At 40.9% G+C, this 18,361-nt stretch overlaps 1 protein-coding gene across 1 annotated transcript in view; it reads left to right on the top strand.

The window, feature by feature from the left end:
* LOC131456610 (leucine-rich repeat-containing G-protein coupled receptor 5-like) overlaps window positions 1–18,361 on the top strand; it is a 29,867-nt gene that overhangs the window by 2,958 nt on the left and 8,548 nt on the right. Inside the window, exons 2-11 of the mRNA XM_058625089.1 lie at window positions 6,597–6,668; window positions 8,391–8,462; window positions 8,630–8,701; window positions 10,953–11,168; window positions 11,785–11,856; window positions 15,375–15,443; window positions 15,538–15,609; window positions 16,670–16,741; window positions 16,838–16,906; window positions 17,759–17,830. Coding sequence (XP_058481072.1) covers window positions 6,597–6,668; window positions 8,391–8,462; window positions 8,630–8,701; window positions 10,953–11,168; window positions 11,785–11,856; window positions 15,375–15,443; window positions 15,538–15,609; window positions 16,670–16,741; window positions 16,838–16,906; window positions 17,759–17,830 — 858 coding nt within the window. The remainder of the gene's footprint in view (window positions 1–6,596; window positions 6,669–8,390; window positions 8,463–8,629; window positions 8,702–10,952; window positions 11,169–11,784; window positions 11,857–15,374; window positions 15,444–15,537; window positions 15,610–16,669; window positions 16,742–16,837; window positions 16,907–17,758; window positions 17,831–18,361) is intronic.

The following is an 18,361-nucleotide window of genomic DNA, read 5'->3' as shown; positions in this document are numbered from 1 at the left end:
CAGCTGCTCCTGTGTCCCCATGAGCTAAAATCACTGATTTTCTCTATGGGGTTTGGTGTGGGAGAGTGAGTGGTTTACAGAGTTCAGTTTCCTTTTGGAAAAGTCTGTCTAACAGTGAGATAAAACACTTTAAATCCTTTTTTTCTTTTCTTGTGTCGTCACTGGCAACCAGGTTGTTTGTTTCTCAGGTGTTTGTGTTTCCCCGCCCCTGGAATCCATAGCTGGGTTTAGGTCATTTTAATTGATTAATGACCCTATTAGGAATTAAAGTCATGTGCTGTGCATGTCTACATGTTTTGTGTACGTTTAAACAAATTGAACAATAACATGATGTCAGACTCGCACACACAGCAGTGTACAATCTGCTGACCACCGTCACTCTGAATACAACCATCTGTCAGTGCCTTTGTGTGTGTGTGTGTGCGTGCGTGCGTGCGTGCGTGTGTGTGTGTGTGTGTGTGTGTACACTCGCTGCATGCCTAAGCAGAGCGGCCTGACGTCTGAATGGTTCTCTCCGCGTTCCCATTCTGCCTCTGAGTGACAGCAGGAGCAGAGGAATGCCTTTCGCTGCCGGCTGATGAATGAAGCGATGTACACATGAAGGATGGCTGCGGCCACGCCCACTTTGGCAGCCATATTTTGACGTTCTTGGACGACAGAGTTGGGCTGACCATTTAGTTCGTCTTTGATGTGAAGCCACATTTGTCCTGCAAAGACTCTCAGCTGCACTGCTGATTTAAGAACGTTACATGTCCAGGTTTTTAATTGTGGTAATTGGTGAGTTAATTGTTCACCGCCTTCATATTAACCACATTTTACAGTTCTTACAGACTCTTACCTCACTTTTCTAGCCCAATCAGTCCTCGGGCAACTTATATTTATCCATAACTCTACTTTTAAACGATCTCATGATCATATTTACTCAGTATATTAGTTCTTGCCCTTTATAATAAGTTAGAATTGTTGAAAATGAGATGTTTTGAGCTTTTTTTGTGCAAATGAAACAGTAATTTTGTCATTTCAGAGCACTAAAAACAGGATTGCCAGGTTCCAAATCCAAACTCAATATACTGTTGCCAGTGTTAGCATCAATTCAAACGTAAACAGTACCCAAAATGTAGTTATACCTAGTTTCACTAACTAGCTAGCTTCTCTAGTCCATCCATCCTCTTATAGGTCCTAAAGGCTAAAGGGGTTATTATGTGGTTAATGTTAGCATTACAGCATCGATTGCTAACTAGTGAGCTAATCTATACGTAAGGTTGCTAACTAGTACACTGGATAAACAAGTTACTTTGGAAGCACAGACAACACTAGGACAGTGTTTTGTAATGCAGGGAAAATCCTGAATCATGAACTCGGAGCATGAGAAGTCTGGACGAGTTGATGACTTTAGTACAAGCAAGATGGCGGCACCTCGGCAGCCATCTTGCAAGCCTCTCAGAGACGGAGAGACAGAGAGACAGACAGGTGAGCCTCCTATTGTCTGTCTGACCTCTCTCACGACCTCACAGGTAGAAAGGCCTCGTCCATTTACCCGAGCAAGAGGATGTTTAGATATTTGCCTTTGTCAAGGTTCACCGGAGCTCAGGTGCCACTAAGTGCTGTGCCACACACACACACATGACAGAAAGGTAAATGGACTATCACTCTGTTCCTGTGAGGTCATGTGAGTCAGGCAGATGACAGAGTGATGGTGTTGATAGAATCACAGTTAACAATGTGTGATTTTTTGTAACTGGTTAAACTGGAAACAGCATTTTTTTTAGTCCAGAAAGAAGCTTAAAAAAAGGTATTTTTTGTGTTTATTTGCTGTTTCTCTCTATCTTCTGTGGCAGGTATGACTCCGTTGTTGTCGTGCAGAAATCCATTGTCTTTGAGTGGAATTTAGACATTTTATTTGTTTTGTATTGGTTGAATTTGTTAATAAATGATAATAATGAGGCAGCAGCAACTTCCGTTATGTCAGCAGGTCCCAGATTTTGGGTTGTTTTGTACGTAATTAATGTCATAAATCAGTAATTTAATGAGAAATAACTGGCAGTTTGGGGTCATTTAAAGAAACTGTGTCAGATATACACACGTTTGTTTTGACTTTATTTAATTCCTTCATTGACCAAACAAAAATGTTGAGTAAAATATTAATAATTCCTTGTCTCAGAGGCTGCTTGGGGCCCCTTTGTTGATCTGGGGGCCCCCTCAATAGTGTGTGGAGAAAAAAACAAACACATATATTTAGATATCGAAATAGTGTAGAGTTGAAGTTATTTAGTTTTATTTTGGAGCCCACTTTTGTGATTCAAATTCAGCTCAGGGCCCCATAAAGGCTTGGGCCGGCCCTGCTACAATAGATCATTTACCAGATTTACACTTTAATTCCCATTAATTCCCGTACATTTGAAAAATTGCCGGAATGTTTGCATTTTAGAGGTTTGTTTGTTTGTGGTCAAACACGCACGTGTGTAGCAAACTGTTGTTTATCTTTTTCCTCTATGGGAGACGGGAAGACGTGAAGCCCCCCCACATCCACTCGTTCCAGGGTGGGGGTGGAGGAGCCCCCTCCCCTCCCGCGGCCCCCGCCCCCCGAAACACTGAAAGAAAGAAAGAAAGAGCAAAAGAAGACAAAACCAGAGCGAGGCCTCACTGTCACAAAACTACACAAGTGCCCTTTTTCCCCCCGTCTTCGGAGTTTGTCTTTCTGCAGGCGGTGGACATTTGAATAATCGTGTGATATCCATCAGTTTCAGCCCGAGGAGACGGGGGAGAAAAAAAGACAAAGCTTCATCTATCTCTTTATGGGGAAGAGGGAGAAAAAAAACAACCATACAACAGTTTTGGTTAATGCATCCGTCTTTTCTTTCTGTCTTTCTTTCGTCCCTGTGTCCGGACACGTCATACGTGCCTCTTTGACTCCTCTGTCCACAAACACAAAATCAGCTCAGAGATCTGCGTTTGTACCGTTTAAATGGTTCCTCTTTGTGTGAGCGCAACCCAAACTGTGACTCACCTGAGAGGGAAACATTTCCCTTAACCTCTTTTACTGTTATTTACAAAATCTCCAAACATTATAACATTTTTAACTGACTAATGTACATTACTTTATTTATTTATTTATTTACTTAAAAATATTCAACTTTTTTTGTTGTGGAATGGAAATTTTAAATAAATAATAAAAAAAATGTCAGACTTTTATTAATATTCATAAAACCTTTTTATGTAGCCTTGATTTATTATAGGTGTTTAAGATTGTTATAATAACTTATTTACATGTAATCAAAAATGTCAGTATTTCAAAGCACATTGTAAAGAGTAGTTTAAAGACATGTTGAAGACCTTGCGGAAGGTCAGGGGTTATTATTTACTACAGTCACAGCAGCGGTTGAGACACACAGAGCTTTGTTGTTCACATAAATCCAACTGTTTGAAAATATAAACTGATGTGAAAGTCAGTGAAAGTCGCCGCGGCTTCGCCACAATGGAGCTAGTAACAAGTAGGTACACGACTGTTATGACTGTTGTCCACTATGAAGTCATATGACATCATAGGTTTATGCCGGCAGTGTAATCAGTGTTTAACAACAGCCGCTAACTTTCATCACCATCATCATTATAATAATAATAATACCTGAATGTGATAGCAAAAGCTAAACCGCAGAGCAAGAAATGGACTTATAAATGATTATTTTAAAGTCCATAAATCAACAAAGAACGGTGTCAAATGCTGGTACAAGTGTCTTTTTGTTTTATGTCGCTAATCTTAAATATAATGATATAATGATGAAACTAAAACATAGACAATAAACTATTATCCGAGTAAAGTTAACAATAATCCAACATCAGCTAACAGGGGGGCACATGCTCATTATATGAGCAAAATGTGCTAAGCTACATGGGCATCAACATTTGCTTCACATTATAACCTTGTATAACTTATCTTTCTACATCAGCTAACAGCGCACATGCTACCAGAGGCTACATATTAGTTAAAATACCCTATAACTTAACTATAATTTAGGTTACAGTATCAATATTAAGCTATCTAGCTAGATGGTGATATTATCAGGAATAGGAAATAGGATATATGTTGAAATAGCTAACATAAGACTGGACATTACAGTGACTGAACATCAGCAAACAGAGCATCTGCTAACTAAAGGTAAATATTACTTTAAATAACCTTGAATACATAATGTAACGTGACATTTAATCAACACTAGATGTATAAGCTATTGCTATGTGTTTATGTTAGCAGGAATATGCTGAGTCAGCATCAGATAGATGTGGAAATAAAGCTAACGTAACATTACAGTGACTGAATGTGAGCTAACACATCATACGCTAACTGAACATAACTATTAGTTAGTGTTAGTTTTGTATATTTAAGCTACCTAGCAGTTTTGCTATGTTAGCAGGAATATGTTGATTCACATTAGCTAGATGTGGAAAAAGCTAACACTACATGATAACTAGCAACTAGCGTTGGCTAGTTGTGCTCAAAACTACAACGATTAGAGCTAAGAAGAAAAGCTAACAAGCAACGTTAGATACTTTAACTACATTTTCACGTACTTAAAGCAACATTACGAGGACACATGAACCAAGTATTTCATTCTGTAAACATGAAAAACCTTACTATTCTTCTGTAAATAGCCTCTATGTTTTCACTGTGTTTATTTTTAGCTACATATACACGTATGACCACATGCAGAGAACACGTCTCCGTCTGGTTTAGTGAACAATTCAGCGTGTGAAAACGCACTCGCGTGTGCGTACGCGAGTAGATATATTTCTGCGTGTTTACGCCAATAAATTAAATGAATGGACAGTGCTTTCAAACACAAAGCTGAGTGTGTGTGTGTGTGTGTGGAGGCTGTAAAAACCAGTGGGCCGTAACACTGTTGGTCTGCCCAGAGTAAAGGAACATTCTGCTAAATATGAGCCCAAACAAACCTCCTCTGTGCGCCTGAACTACCTGTCGACAGAGTTGTAAAGTTACGCATATACATTCACACATTAACAGGCTTTATGGTGTGTTGAGAAAGTTCCTCAACACACACACACACACACCTTCACTGTGTGTGTGAGAGAGACAGAGACAGTCTGTCTCCATACGAGGTCTCCCGAGTGGAAAGACGCTACCTCCCGATGGTTATCACACACACACACACACACACACACACACACACACATAGATAGCGGAATATAAGCGGACGAGGTCAGATAAGGAAAAGAAAAGAAAAGGACGAAGAAGGTTGCACACAATAACACACCACAGACGAGGTACCTGTGTCTCCTGGACCATCAGAGACTCTGAGGTCACCTGGATTTGACTCACAATTGTTTCATTGTTTTTATTTCACCCAGAATAACCGATGTGGCAAAATCACATATTTCCTCCCGTAATCCTGGAAATTTAGAGCAATTCATTCATTCATTCATTTATTCATTCATTGCTTTCTCTCTTTCTGGTAACTTCCACTCCTGTCTTGTTTCTCACTTAGGTGTGTGTTGACTCATTTCTCTCACTATTTGAAGGGGGAGTGATGTGTGTGTGTGTGTGCGCGCGTGTGTGCCATGATGAAAGGCGTTTGTTTGAATTATACATTATTCATGTATTTTTGTCCTTAAAACTACTGTCAGTGATATTCCTTAGTTAAAATCCTGGTTAAATACTGTATCTCTATATTTATGATATAGTTGATATACATATATATATCAACTACCAACCTCAAACAAGTGCAGTTGCCAAAAGTTAACTGAAGATTCCTAAAACTTGCTAAAATTTAGCCAAAAGAGAGCTAAGCGTTAGTTAGAAAGTCACTAAATGTCTGCCAAGTGATAGACACAGGTTAGCCAAAGGATAGCAAAAAGCAGTTCTTAGAAAATGCTAAGTGTTACCCAAAAGACAGTTTAAATTTAGTTAGAAAGTCACTAAATGTTTGCCAAAAGATAGCCAGTAGTTGGCCAAGTGTTATGATAGCATAGAAACAACAGCCAAAACCTGTTCAGAACTACACGTTAGCTTTGTTTTGGCTAACCTTGCCTGAATTGGCAAACTTTTAAACAAATAGTTTATTTAGAAATAGCAAAGAAATTGCTAAACATTTGCCAAAAGTTAGTCAGAGAGTCACTAAATGTAAGATAACACACAAAAAGCTAAATGTTAGCCAAAACAACGCTAAAATGTAGTCTGAAAGTCACTAAGTTTGCCAAAGGATAGCTAATTGTCAGCCAAGTGTTTGCTAAATGATAGCAGCCAAAGACACGGCCGCCAAAATGCATTCAGAAAGTCAACAAATGTTAGCTTTATTTTGGCTAACCTTGCTTCAATTGGCAAATAGTTTGCCAAAGGTTAAAAAAAAGGTAAACATTTCACTATATTTTAGCCAAAAGATAACCGTTATTCTAAACAATGCTAAAATGTAGTCTGAAAGTCACTAAAAGTTTAAAAAAAACAACTTGTAATTTGTTATTAAGTCGAAAAGTTGATATTTTTGATATTTCTTTGTGACTTTATTTACACAACAATGTGTGTGTCAACAAGGACGGGCGACATTAATGCTCACTTCCCTCTCTCTCTGTGTTTGTGTTGGCAGTGATCTGAGTATGAATAATCTGACGACGTTGTCCAGCGGAGGTTTGTCGAACCTGCACTTTCTGGAGGAGCTGTGAGTGACACACAAACACACAAACACACACACACACACGTGCTACAGCCCAGCGATGTGTTCATGAACCCTGGTTGATATGAGTGTCCGACACGAGGACGGTGGGGCTCAGATATCTGTGAGGATGTGATATGTAATCCCATCTGTCCTCACCTCAGCGTGGCTGGATTATCACCTGCGCCGCAGCTGCAGCTTCAGCCTCTGACGACCTCGTGAACGCTTCAGCACACAACACAGTAAATAATTTAATAAATAACACACATGCACAAAACACAAAAACAAACATGATGAACCTGCCGTCATGTCAGAAATCTACTTTTATGTTTGATTAATCGGATTAATTTCTCAGGTTAAGTCACATTAAAGGCTGAAACCTACATTTATTTTACGATCAAAGTGTCATGCCGAAAATAAAATGTCAAGAAATAAAAATTTAATTGCCGCAAGGCGGCTAAACTTAAACCTGAGTCGCCGTGGCGACGGCGGAGCACACGGCTGACCTTACAGGGACCCCGAACACGACTCTGTTCTGCTGTGCCGCTCGGCTGCCAGCAATGTGTGTTCCTACGTGTGTCTGCGCGCGTGTGATATTTGTCACCGCCGCGCGAGAAACGTCACTACGGCGATAGGACACCGCAGAGGTGCATGCTGGGGGAAACTGGCTGAACTCTGCGTGGCCTCAGCAAACGTCATGTTTACTGGAAGGTGACCGATCTTTGATTGTTGACACATCACTGATGCTGTACTCAAACTATCATTGATTATAATAATGTGTGTCATCATTTTCTATCAACTCTACATTAAATATGGGTTATGTTCATATTTAGTGATGAATTTAAAGGCTGAAATGTAAAAATATTGATTAAAACTATTGATTACTTTGATTGTCTATGAAATAAACCTATATAAAAAAACTGATTACATCACATTTAACATATTTTGCCTGTTATCAAAAAACGTTCTTGTATCGTGTATTTTGTTGGAGTTGCTAGTGCTTTGTTGGGGGTTACTAGTGTTTTCTTGGGGGTTGCTAGTTGGGGTTGCTAGTGTTTTGTTTGGGGTTGCTAGTGTGTTGTTGGGGGTTACTAGTGTTTTCTTGGCGGTTGCTAGTTGGGGTTGCTAGTGTTTTGTTTGGGGTTGCTAGTGTGTTGTTGGGGGTTACAAGTGTTTAATTGGGGGTTACTAGTGTTTTGTTTGGGGTTACTAGTGTTTAATTGGGGGTTACTAGTGTTTTCTTGGGGGTTGCTAGTTGGGGTTGCTAGTGTTTTGTTTGGGGTTGCTAGTGTTTTGTTTTGGGTTACTAGTGTTTAATTGGGGGTTACTAGTGTTTTCTTGGGGGTTGCTAGTGTTTTGTTTGGGGTTGCTAGTGTGTTGTTGGGGGTTACTAGTGTTTTGTTTGGGGTTACTAGTGTTTAATTGGGGGTTACTAGTGTTTTCTTGGGGGTTGCTAGTTGGGGTTGCTAGTGTTTTGTTTGGGGTTGCTAGTGTTTTGTTTTGGGTTACTTGTGTTTTCTTGGGGGTTACATGTGTTTTCTTGGGGTTTGCTAGTTTGGGTTGCTAGTGTGTTGTTGTTAATTGTAATGACCATTATGGTCATTTCTCTGCAATACCTCAAACACCCACTAGTGGGCTATGACTAACACTTATGGAAGTGCTGGTCCACGGTCTGAATCTCCTCTCAAAATTGGCGATTTGGAGATTGAGATGTTGTTTCTGTCTCAGGCGTTTGGCGGGAAACGATCTGTCGCTCATCCCCCGGGGGGCGTTCAGTGGCCTCTACAACCTCAAAGTGCTGTAAGTCTGTCCACACACACACAATCACTGCCAATCAATACAGTATGTCAGTATAAGCTATTGATCACACACACACACACACACACACAGTTGAACAGTCGTTGAATGTAATGTTTATCATGTTTTTTATTTTGTTTCTTTATTTCCTGTCAATTACGTCTTTCCAGAATGCTCCAGAACAACCAGCTGAGGTCTGTCCCTGCTGAGGCGTTCAAGGACCTGCACAACCTGCAGTCACTGTGAGAGACACACACACGCACACACACAGGGACGAGGACTGGTACAATAATGTATACAGTCCTCCAGTGTTCTCTCAGCCTGAACAGCACACAATAATTATACTGAAACTTTACCTGTGTGTGTGTGTGTGTGTGTGTGTGTGTGTGTGTGTAGATAAGCGTATAAGAATGGCGACGTCCACCGTCTCTCCCATTATGTGAAGTCCCATCCTCGTCTTCTCTCTGTTCGCGAACAGAGAACTTATTGTAAAGGACAGACAGGCTTTGAAGTTTGTGTCCCTTTGTGAAACCACTCACTCTCCCACACCAAAGTCCATGGAGAAAATCAGTGATTTTAACATCACAGCACACAGGAGCTGTGTATCCACCGCTGCCTCCATCACTAAGTTTAAATGCCTTATTTTGTGAATTCGGCATTGGAAATCCTTCATTCAGATTCACCTCAGTGACACAAAGTGACCACACGAGGCAGCAGTAGACCAGCAGCTCCTGTGTCCCCGCGAGCTAAAATCACTGATTTTCTCTATGGGGTTTGGTGTGGGAGAGTGAGCGCTTTACAAACTTCAGTTTCCTGTTGGAAAAGTCTGTCTCACAGTGAGATAAAGACGTGAACATGTTCTTAAGAGATTGTAGACTTAATAGTGGTGTAAAATGTTTGAGGTTGACCTTTTATTTTACTGTCGAAAATCTGGTTCTAGGCTCAGAAGGAGGGGGAAAAAACACATCAAGCTCTGACAGTATGTGTCAATTCCTCATGAAACACACTTAAACTATCCCTTAAGGACTTTGTAAATTAAATTACCCATTATTAAAAGAGGTTGTTAATTTAAAGGCCTAGGAGGAAGTATATTCCGGGGCTACCGGGGTAAAATTAAGAGTTTTGTTTAGTTATTAACAATTCACTTGGGTTTAACATAAACACTGACCGTGTCAGGACCAGTAGTCCTCATGGAGACCAAAATCTGGTCCTCATCAGGCAGAACCTGATTTGTGAGGAACTGTTTAAGTTTAGGACTAAGTGTGAATTTCGGTTGTGTTTAAGACTGTGTTTAGTCTGTGCAAATAAATGGAAGTCAATGTCGAGTCCTAAGAAGTGTAGCTGTGTGTGTGGCACTGACGGACACACACACACACACAATCCTCTCAGCATTAAGTCTGTACTCAACAAAATACCTCTATTCTCCCTGAGAGCTCATTAGGCAGCGACGGAGTGGCAATCGTTCTCCAGTGCTGCTCAAACACTCGACCTATAACATTCCTCTGAAGCGGCGTCAGAGGATTTCTGTTTGTGTCCCTGGACGAAGTGAAAGAAAATAAGAAAGGAATCACACACAGAGTAGATAATTAAAGCTTTAATTTAGAGAGAGAAGACGATCAATGATCTCGTTCCTAGGGCTCTCTATGGTGATCATTCTTTTTTTATCGTTATCTTTTTCTTTCGCGAAATTTTTGAAGCACGAAAACAAACCAAACTTTGTGTGAACATCGGTGTCTGCGGACGTTACCATGTGTATGAGTTTTAAGGCGATCCGATGAAGTTTGACGGAATTGTCGTTTAAAAACACATTTTCACATTTTGTGTTCCCACTAGCCACATAGCAGCAACGTCCGCCTTCGACCAAAAGTATGCTTATTAATTATTCAAATTATTGTATTTTATTTGGTTAAAAAGGCACTTTTTGTTTGCAATGATCCGAATTTCACTTGTTCTTTGCACTCCCTGTTTTTTTTGCGATTTCTGTCCATGGGCGGGGCTTAAGAAGCTGCCCGCTGATTGGCTACTGAGCTCTGGAGCGACAGCTCGAAGGACTGGAAGTAGACACAGGCTTGGAGTCGCTATCCGTCTGGAACTCGTTCATAATAATGTCAAAGATAATCTGTCAAATGTTAGATACACAGATGTCAGTGTGGAAAACTTGTGGGAATGAGTTCCAAACACAACACAGTAGCCAATCAGCAGACAGCTTCCTGAGCCCCGCCCATGGTCAGAATTGCAAACAAAAAAACTTCCCATCAATGCACAACAAAAGGTATATTTTCAAACAAATAAAATACCATGAATTTCATTACATCGATTCATAAGGTGTTGCTTGCTTCATGAAAAGTGGAATTTGAGCTAATTCCATAAAGTTATTGGTGGCCTCTCTCTAGCGCCACATGATGGCCATTGCATGGGTGTGTGTCAGTGGTTGTTGCTCAGAATTGATTTAGTCACAGTGTCAGTGTCTCTCTCTCTCTCTCATCATCACAGACGTCTCGATGCCAACCACATCTCCGGCGTTCCCGCCGGCTGCTTCTCCGGCCTGCGTTTGCTCCGTCACCTGTGGCTGGACGACAACGCCCTGACGGCGGTGCCCGTGGAGGCGCTGCGCGACCTGCCGGCGCTGCAGGCCATGACCCTCGCCCTCAACCTCATCAGCCACGTCCCAGACCACGCCTTCAGCAAGCTGGGCCGCCTGGTGGTGCTGTACGTCCTCACACACACACACACACACAACACAGCACACACCTGGATAACACTCACCGCGTTCTCACAATCTTAATCGTTTTTGTCGTCTGATCCTGGCAGTAAATGCTGTGATGGTAGTCTTGAGACAGGAAGTGATCACCTATGTTTTGAACTGGAGCAAAACAATTTGCGTGACGCAATGTTGTGAGACTTTCCTGAAGTCCCAATGTTGTCTCAGGAATGTGACAGTGTGTGTGTGTGTGTGTGTGTGTGCGCGCAGACTGTTGCTAGGATCTGTTTAAATTTGACCGTAGCAGCGACTGTCCCTGTCCGTCTGTATTAGCACCTAATAACATGCAAAACACACTTTGAGTGTGTGTGTGCGTGCGTGCGTGTGTGTGTGTGTGTGATAGCATTCAGGGCGGCAGCATTGAAGTCTGCTGTCAATTCTTTTGTCCAATCGTCTTGAAGCTAATTTGCATGAAATTACCGAAGGATAAAAAAGCTTCTTGAGAGGCCCCGGGGGCCCCTTTTTTAGAAAGCAACACACACACACGGACACACACACACACACACACACGGACACGCACTCTTTGTCTGCTTCATTAGTCCATCAGTCTCTCTCTCTCCACAGGCATCTCAACAACAATAGGATCGTTTCCATGGGAACGAGCTGCTTCCACGGACTCCACAGTTTGGAGACGCTGTAAGTTTCTCTGTGTGTGTGTGTGTGTGTGTGTGTGTGTGTGGGGAGGAGCTGCGGCACTCAGGGTTGAGTTGGGGTTGGGTTGAAAGGTCAAGCGATGAGAGAGAGTGAGAGAAGTTTAATTTATACTCTTAATGAAACATCATAACAAGTGTCATAACAAGTCGGATAAAGAGCGCCCTCTGTTGATGTTGGTGGAATTACAGCTCACAGCTGGGCTGATCGGATCGTTTTTCTTCCCATTCAAATTTGATCTTTCCCACAGAAAATATTAACATTAATTGATAAATATCCATGTACAAGCGATAAGATATGTTGTGGTGTTCCCCACGGCTCAATCCTGGGGCCCATACTTTTTTTAAAACAACTCCCCGTTTCTTTGCAGTGAAGGTTACCATTGTTACCAAACTGAAATCTTTCTCCTAGAAAGACATTTACTCGCAATTGCACAACAACTACAACAGCCAATAGGAGGCGTCCTCTCTGTCTCTGGACCTGCCCAGACAATGTATTATGCAAACATTAATATTTTTCATGTCACACCAAGTTAGAGAGAGTTTGTTGCTCTTTCTGTTTTGTTTTGTGATTTTCTTTGGTTTCCTGTTTTATTTTGTACTACTTCCTAGTTAAGTTTGACTTCCGGTGTCTTCACCTGTGTCTTGTTGATGTTGCAGTTTTTCCATGTGTTTCCCAGTCTTGTCTCCTGTGTTTCGAGGTTTTTCTGTTTGTGTCTTACTTCAAATTAGTTTGTAGTTTGTTTTATTAAAACACTCGGAATTTGAATCTAATCGATTGCTATTAAAAGTCATTCTGAATGAACATTTGTTAAGGTTTAGGTTTAAAAAGTGCCATCAGGTCAGTGATTCTACATAAATCAGGGTTAAAATGTGAATACCTCGACCCTGAGACGTATAATAGCAGTTGTCCCGATGATGGAAGACTCCGCTAATGTCCTTTATTGATCAGGTTCATGAGTGTATTTGTTTTTCATCGATCTCAGTTTCATTGCAGCGAGAGCATTGTTGGGTATTAGCTGCAGTCGTGGCCGGATTAACCTGCGTATGTTTATGTTGTGTGTGTATAATGTGAGGAATGTGTGTATGTCTGTAGAAATGTTTCTGTTTTCTCAGTCAACCAGAGAAACAGGTTTAAACACACAAACACACTGCCTTCATTTGGAAATACTTCTGTGTGTGTGTGTGTGTGTGGGACAGGCTCTGTGTGTGGCCCTGGCTGTATGCTAATCATAATTACTATTCACACACACACACACAGGCAGCATGTGTGTGTGTGCAAGGAGGTTGTGTACCTGCGCCATCAGCAATAATAAACCGCAGCAGAACGACGTGTTCATCTGAAACCACAAACACAAACACAGACAGAGGAAACGGAAATGAAAACAGCAAAAAAATAATAATTGACTCAAGCGTCTCGGCTCACGATGTAAAGAAAAACACACACTCTCATGTGGCGGCCGTGTCTGCGTCTCCTCTACTCAATGGAAACGCAAGAGAATGTCGCACTCTACCAAACATCAATTAGAGTGTGTTTTTGTTGTTGTTCGATCGTTGTCCCAAATTTCGCCCTCTTAACACACAGCAAACAACACAGTTGTCATTATGGAATAAAAAAAACAACAACAGGAGGAAGCTCCAGCAGCGTTTGACTCAAATGTTATATCATGTTACAGAAGAGGATAGGAAACCTTGCATGCGCCCTCTGCTGGTTTCTTGAGTGAAAACTGTAATGTAAAAGTAGCTCATCAAGACTAGAAAAGCTCTACATAAATACAGACCATAATACCAACTCTTCTTCTTCTTCTGATTTTATTTGGTAGTAACGAGTAACAAAGACAGTTAGAGGAAATGTAGTGGAGTAAAAGTACAAGTTGCTAGAAATGTAAATAACAAAGTAAAAGTACAGACTCAAACTTTTATCAAAAAAGGTACCAATTTTTTTTTTACAAAAAGTGTCACCGTTTAGCAATAATTGTCCAAACAACAACCAAAAACACTCACTCTTATTGATGTTTTCGGTCTTCGTTAATCAATAGCCGTGTTTCCACTGAGTGGAATGTTTTGGTTTAGTACAGTACGTATTTCTTTTGCGTTTTCATTAGTAATTGAACCAAAATAACCAACCCCCAACCATTCTTTGGCACCCTTCCCTTGGGGTACCAAAGTTGAATGATACAGTACGGTCAGGGCGTAGCTAGACTGGCTCCACCCACAACAGTCAGCCGATTGGGCGTCAGAAACCTGTCGCTGTAAATATGGAACATGAAAGTTGAGGCAATTATAAATAGTCTCATAATCAGTTAGAAAATTGCGATCTTCTGTGGCGCTCTAATCACGACCGGCCGTCGATTACATATTTAGAAATTAGGAATCACAAGGTTCTTCCAAACCGTCCTCACACGAGCACAAACACACACTGAAGCAGACTGAAGCAATTTCTATTTAATGGTGTGTGTGTGTGTGTAATAGCCACCTGTGTCCCAGAGATGGTTGGGAGGAGCTAATTGAAGCCATGTGTGGATGACTGGATGAATGCCGTCGTCTCCGGTGATGAAAGCGACGACACAAAGACGGAGACACAGTAAAAATGTTTCTTTAATAAACTTAAACGTCGGAAAATGGAGGGACTATAACGTGACGCTCCCAACGCAAACGTTGACGTGACGCGCTTTCCCCGATCTGGAGTTGGCGTTCCCACATCCCGGTGCTCCTGTTCAGCTGTCGTTCCCGGTAACACCACCGACGTTCCATGCTACAAACACGGAAACAGGAATATGAGTGAAAATGTAGCGTTCCAACTCTGAAGGTGATGATTCCCTGCCTGTAGGTCAGGGAATCATCAGTCAACAGCAGGTGATTTCCTGTATAAAGATCGGTTTTCCAAGTGTAGAAGGGAATTTTCCCTATTTTAGAGCAGACAGTTTTAACCAACTGTTTCCACTTTAGATTGGACTATTCCAAGTTTAGATCTGGCTCCACATTTCCTGTTTCGGTAGGACGATTCCAAGTTTTGTGACGAAAAACTATTTTTCCCCTCTTAGAGCTGATTTTTCCCACTTAAGATGCCACTTTTCCCAATTTAGTGCTAATTACTCCCAGTTTAAAGCTGATAATTCCCACTTTAGATCTAATTATCCCCAGTTTAAAGATGACTATTCCCACTTAAGATGCCACTTTTCCCACTTAAGATGCCACTTTTCCCACTTTCGAGCCAATTATTCCCACTTTAGATCCGACTAATCCGCTATAACAGCCCATTCCCACATTAGATCTTATTATTCCCATTTTAGAGCTGTTTAGCCCCGCCTTAGACCTGACTATTGCAACTTCAGACCAGTATAAAGTTTTTAACAATTATCTATCCACTCCCAATTTAGTGGTGGTATTCTATGTCGAGACGTAACGTTTTCTATTATAAAGATTCCAAGTTAAACATACTATTCCCCCTCTCTCTCTCTCTCTCTCTCTCTCTCTCTCTCTCCCTCTCTCTCTGTCTCTCAGGGATTTGAACTACAACAGCCTGGTGGAGTTTCCCACATCCATCCGCTCACTCAGTCACCTCAAAGAGCTGTGAGTCCAGATCTGCGTTCATTTCAGACACAGAAATCCAGGACATTTGGAAAAACTGTAACTTCTGTCTGTCTTGTCCCCCCCCCCCTCTTAGTGGTTTCCATAGCAACAACATCCAGTCCATCCCGGAGCACGCCTTCACTGGGAACCCGTCACTCATCACCATGTAGGTACCGCTAAAAAATATGGAAATCACTCACTTGGTTTTCTACTTGCAAACTTTTCGGAGCTTCCTGTCGTAGTGGGTGTTGCGATAAAAAGCACGACTTCTGTCCTGGGGCTATCACTGGCCCCGCCTTTGTCCTTTTTCGCCCGATCTCATTGGCGAGGGATGTGCACACGTCCAGTACAGCAGCCGTCCTCCATTTCTGGTGAAACATCGGGATGTAGAAAGAATCTCAAAGCTAACGGTTTGTCGCAAACTTGGATCACATGATTCCGGCTTAAGCAGCTAAAATAATAATAATCGTGTTTTAGGATAATTTGCTTGATTCATTCCCCTGCAGTGAAATTGTGAGTCTTGATGAAGTCGTAAGATGTATTGTAGCTCCACCTCCATGAAAACTAAACTCCTCCCACTGGTCATTACTGCACAAAATGGCTGAATAAAGGTTCAACTTTACGTTTTTACCCAAACACAGGTTTGCAAAAAAATTAAAAACAAGGATTAAAGAAAATGTTCACAATCGAATAATTTGACCATTATTTTCTTGATTAATCGAGTTCTTGTTTGGTCGGTAAAATGTCAGAAAATGTTGAAGATACGTCGAGCCGATTGTTTCCCAAATCTGGAAATGATGGAATGCCTTGTTTTTATTTTCCATTTTAATGATTTATTTGTTACTTGGAGCAAATAAACAACAGATGATAGAAGCTGACAACCTGAGAAGCGATTCATCGATTATCAAAATAGCTTTTGGATTAATATCGTAAACCGATTAACGGCCCTCGACCAAACTGAACAAAGGCCGGGATAATCAAACCCAGGTGAAACACAGACAATCATGAAGGAAGACAAGACAGGAAGTGAACTTAATAAGGTACACACAAGGGGAAACTACAAAATAAAACAGGAAACAAGGAACGGGAAACCCAAGGGAAAGAAAACTAAACTGATTATTATCCAACGTAAAGCGTCTGGAGTAAACAAAAACACAATCAGTGAGACTTGTTGATGTTGTCTCATATTAACCTGAACACGTGTCCCTGTTTGGGTTTCTCCTCAGATTCTTCTACGACAATCCGATCCAGTCTGTCGGACGCTCGGCGTTCCAGAACCTGCCGGAGCTTCGCACGCTGTGAGAAACAACAAATTTGTAACTTTTGGTTTGTTTTTGTTTGTTTGTTTTACTCAAAAAAAGTCCACTTTTACATAAACAACGTTTTTATCTCAGGTCTCTGAACGGAGCTGCAGATCTCACCGAGTTTCCAGATCTGACAGGAACCAAAAGCCTGGAGAGTTTGTAAGTCTCACACACACACACACACTGTGTTATTAATACGCCGGGGTTGTTTTTATTCAACCCGACAGAGTGTAACTTTGTTTTCCTGAAATTAAAACCCCTTTTCCTGCGTCTTGTTTTGACCCACATGTCTGGTTCTGTTTCATGAAAACACCTCCGCTGTGTTTATTTTCCCCTCTTTATTTTTTCCCCCCATTTTTTAAACCTCGTTTTCTCAAAGCCGTCGTCGATGTGGTGGAAATAAAACATTCCTCCAACGTTCTGACTCAACGTCCTGAAAAAACAAAACTCTGTGAGCCTTTAATCTTTTTTGATTTTGCAGCAACACAACGTAACAAAGTGACCCCGTGTTTAATGAGCTGTGTTCACTTTAATATAATTTACTTCAGCAGTCGTTCCAGGTCATAAGGCACACGGGCCACTTTAACACACCTTACAGGTTCCCTGAAGTCACCTGAATGCACCATAGTGCATTTGAGGTGCCACGATTCCCTGCTTACGCACCTGAACACACCATAACACAAACATTTATAACTTTAGTCACATAAACGCACCAAACCAAACAGACGACATCATTCACCTACAATAAACATGATTTGAATGCACCTGAACGCATCATCAGTCAATTAGTATTAACGTAGTTCACTGCACTACACTGGGTCTGTACCTGAATGCATCACAGTAAAAAAAAAAAACATGATTAATCTTTGAATCTGAACAGATAATCCACTAGGGCACCTGAATGCACCGTTATACTTTTAAACTTGCACGACACAAATGGCACAAATAACTGTTGTTGATGCACCTGAACTCACCGTGTGTGTGTGTGTGTGTGTGTGTGTGTGTGTGTAGGACCATCACAGGAGCTCGTATCAAGTCTCTTCCCTCTTCAGTGTGTGAGCAGCTCCCAAACCTACAGCTGCTGTGAGTCTAAAGATCAATCGATCAATCAATCAATCAAGATAATTTGCTAACTATCTTAGATAGATAATTAGCTAATTAGCTTAGATAGATAGTATAGATAATTCACTAACTAGCTTAGATAGATAGTATAATTCACTAACTAGCTTCGATAGATAGTATAATTCGCTAACTAGCTTAGATAGATAATTCGCTAATTAGCTTAGACAGATAGTATAGATAATTTGCTTACTAGCTTAGATAGATAGTAGATAATTCACTAACTAGCTTAGATAGATAATTCGCTAATTAGCTTAGACAGATAGTATAGATAATTGCTAACTAGCTTAGATAGATAGTAGATAATTCACTAACTAGCTTAGATAGATAGTAGATAATTTGCTAACTATCTTAGATAGATAGTATAGATAATTGCTAACTAGCTTAGATAGATAGTATAGATAATTCACTAACTAGCTTAGATAGATAGTATAGATAATTCACTAACTAGCTTAGATAGATAGTAGATAATTCACTAACTAGCTTTGATATATC

Source organism: Solea solea, chromosome 3, assembly GCF_958295425.1.
Source record: "Solea solea chromosome 3, fSolSol10.1, whole genome shotgun sequence".
NCBI lineage: Eukaryota > Metazoa > Chordata > Actinopteri > Pleuronectiformes > Soleidae > Solea > Solea solea.
Note: the sequence above shows the minus strand (reverse complement) of the source record. Positions and strands in the feature narration are given on the sequence as shown.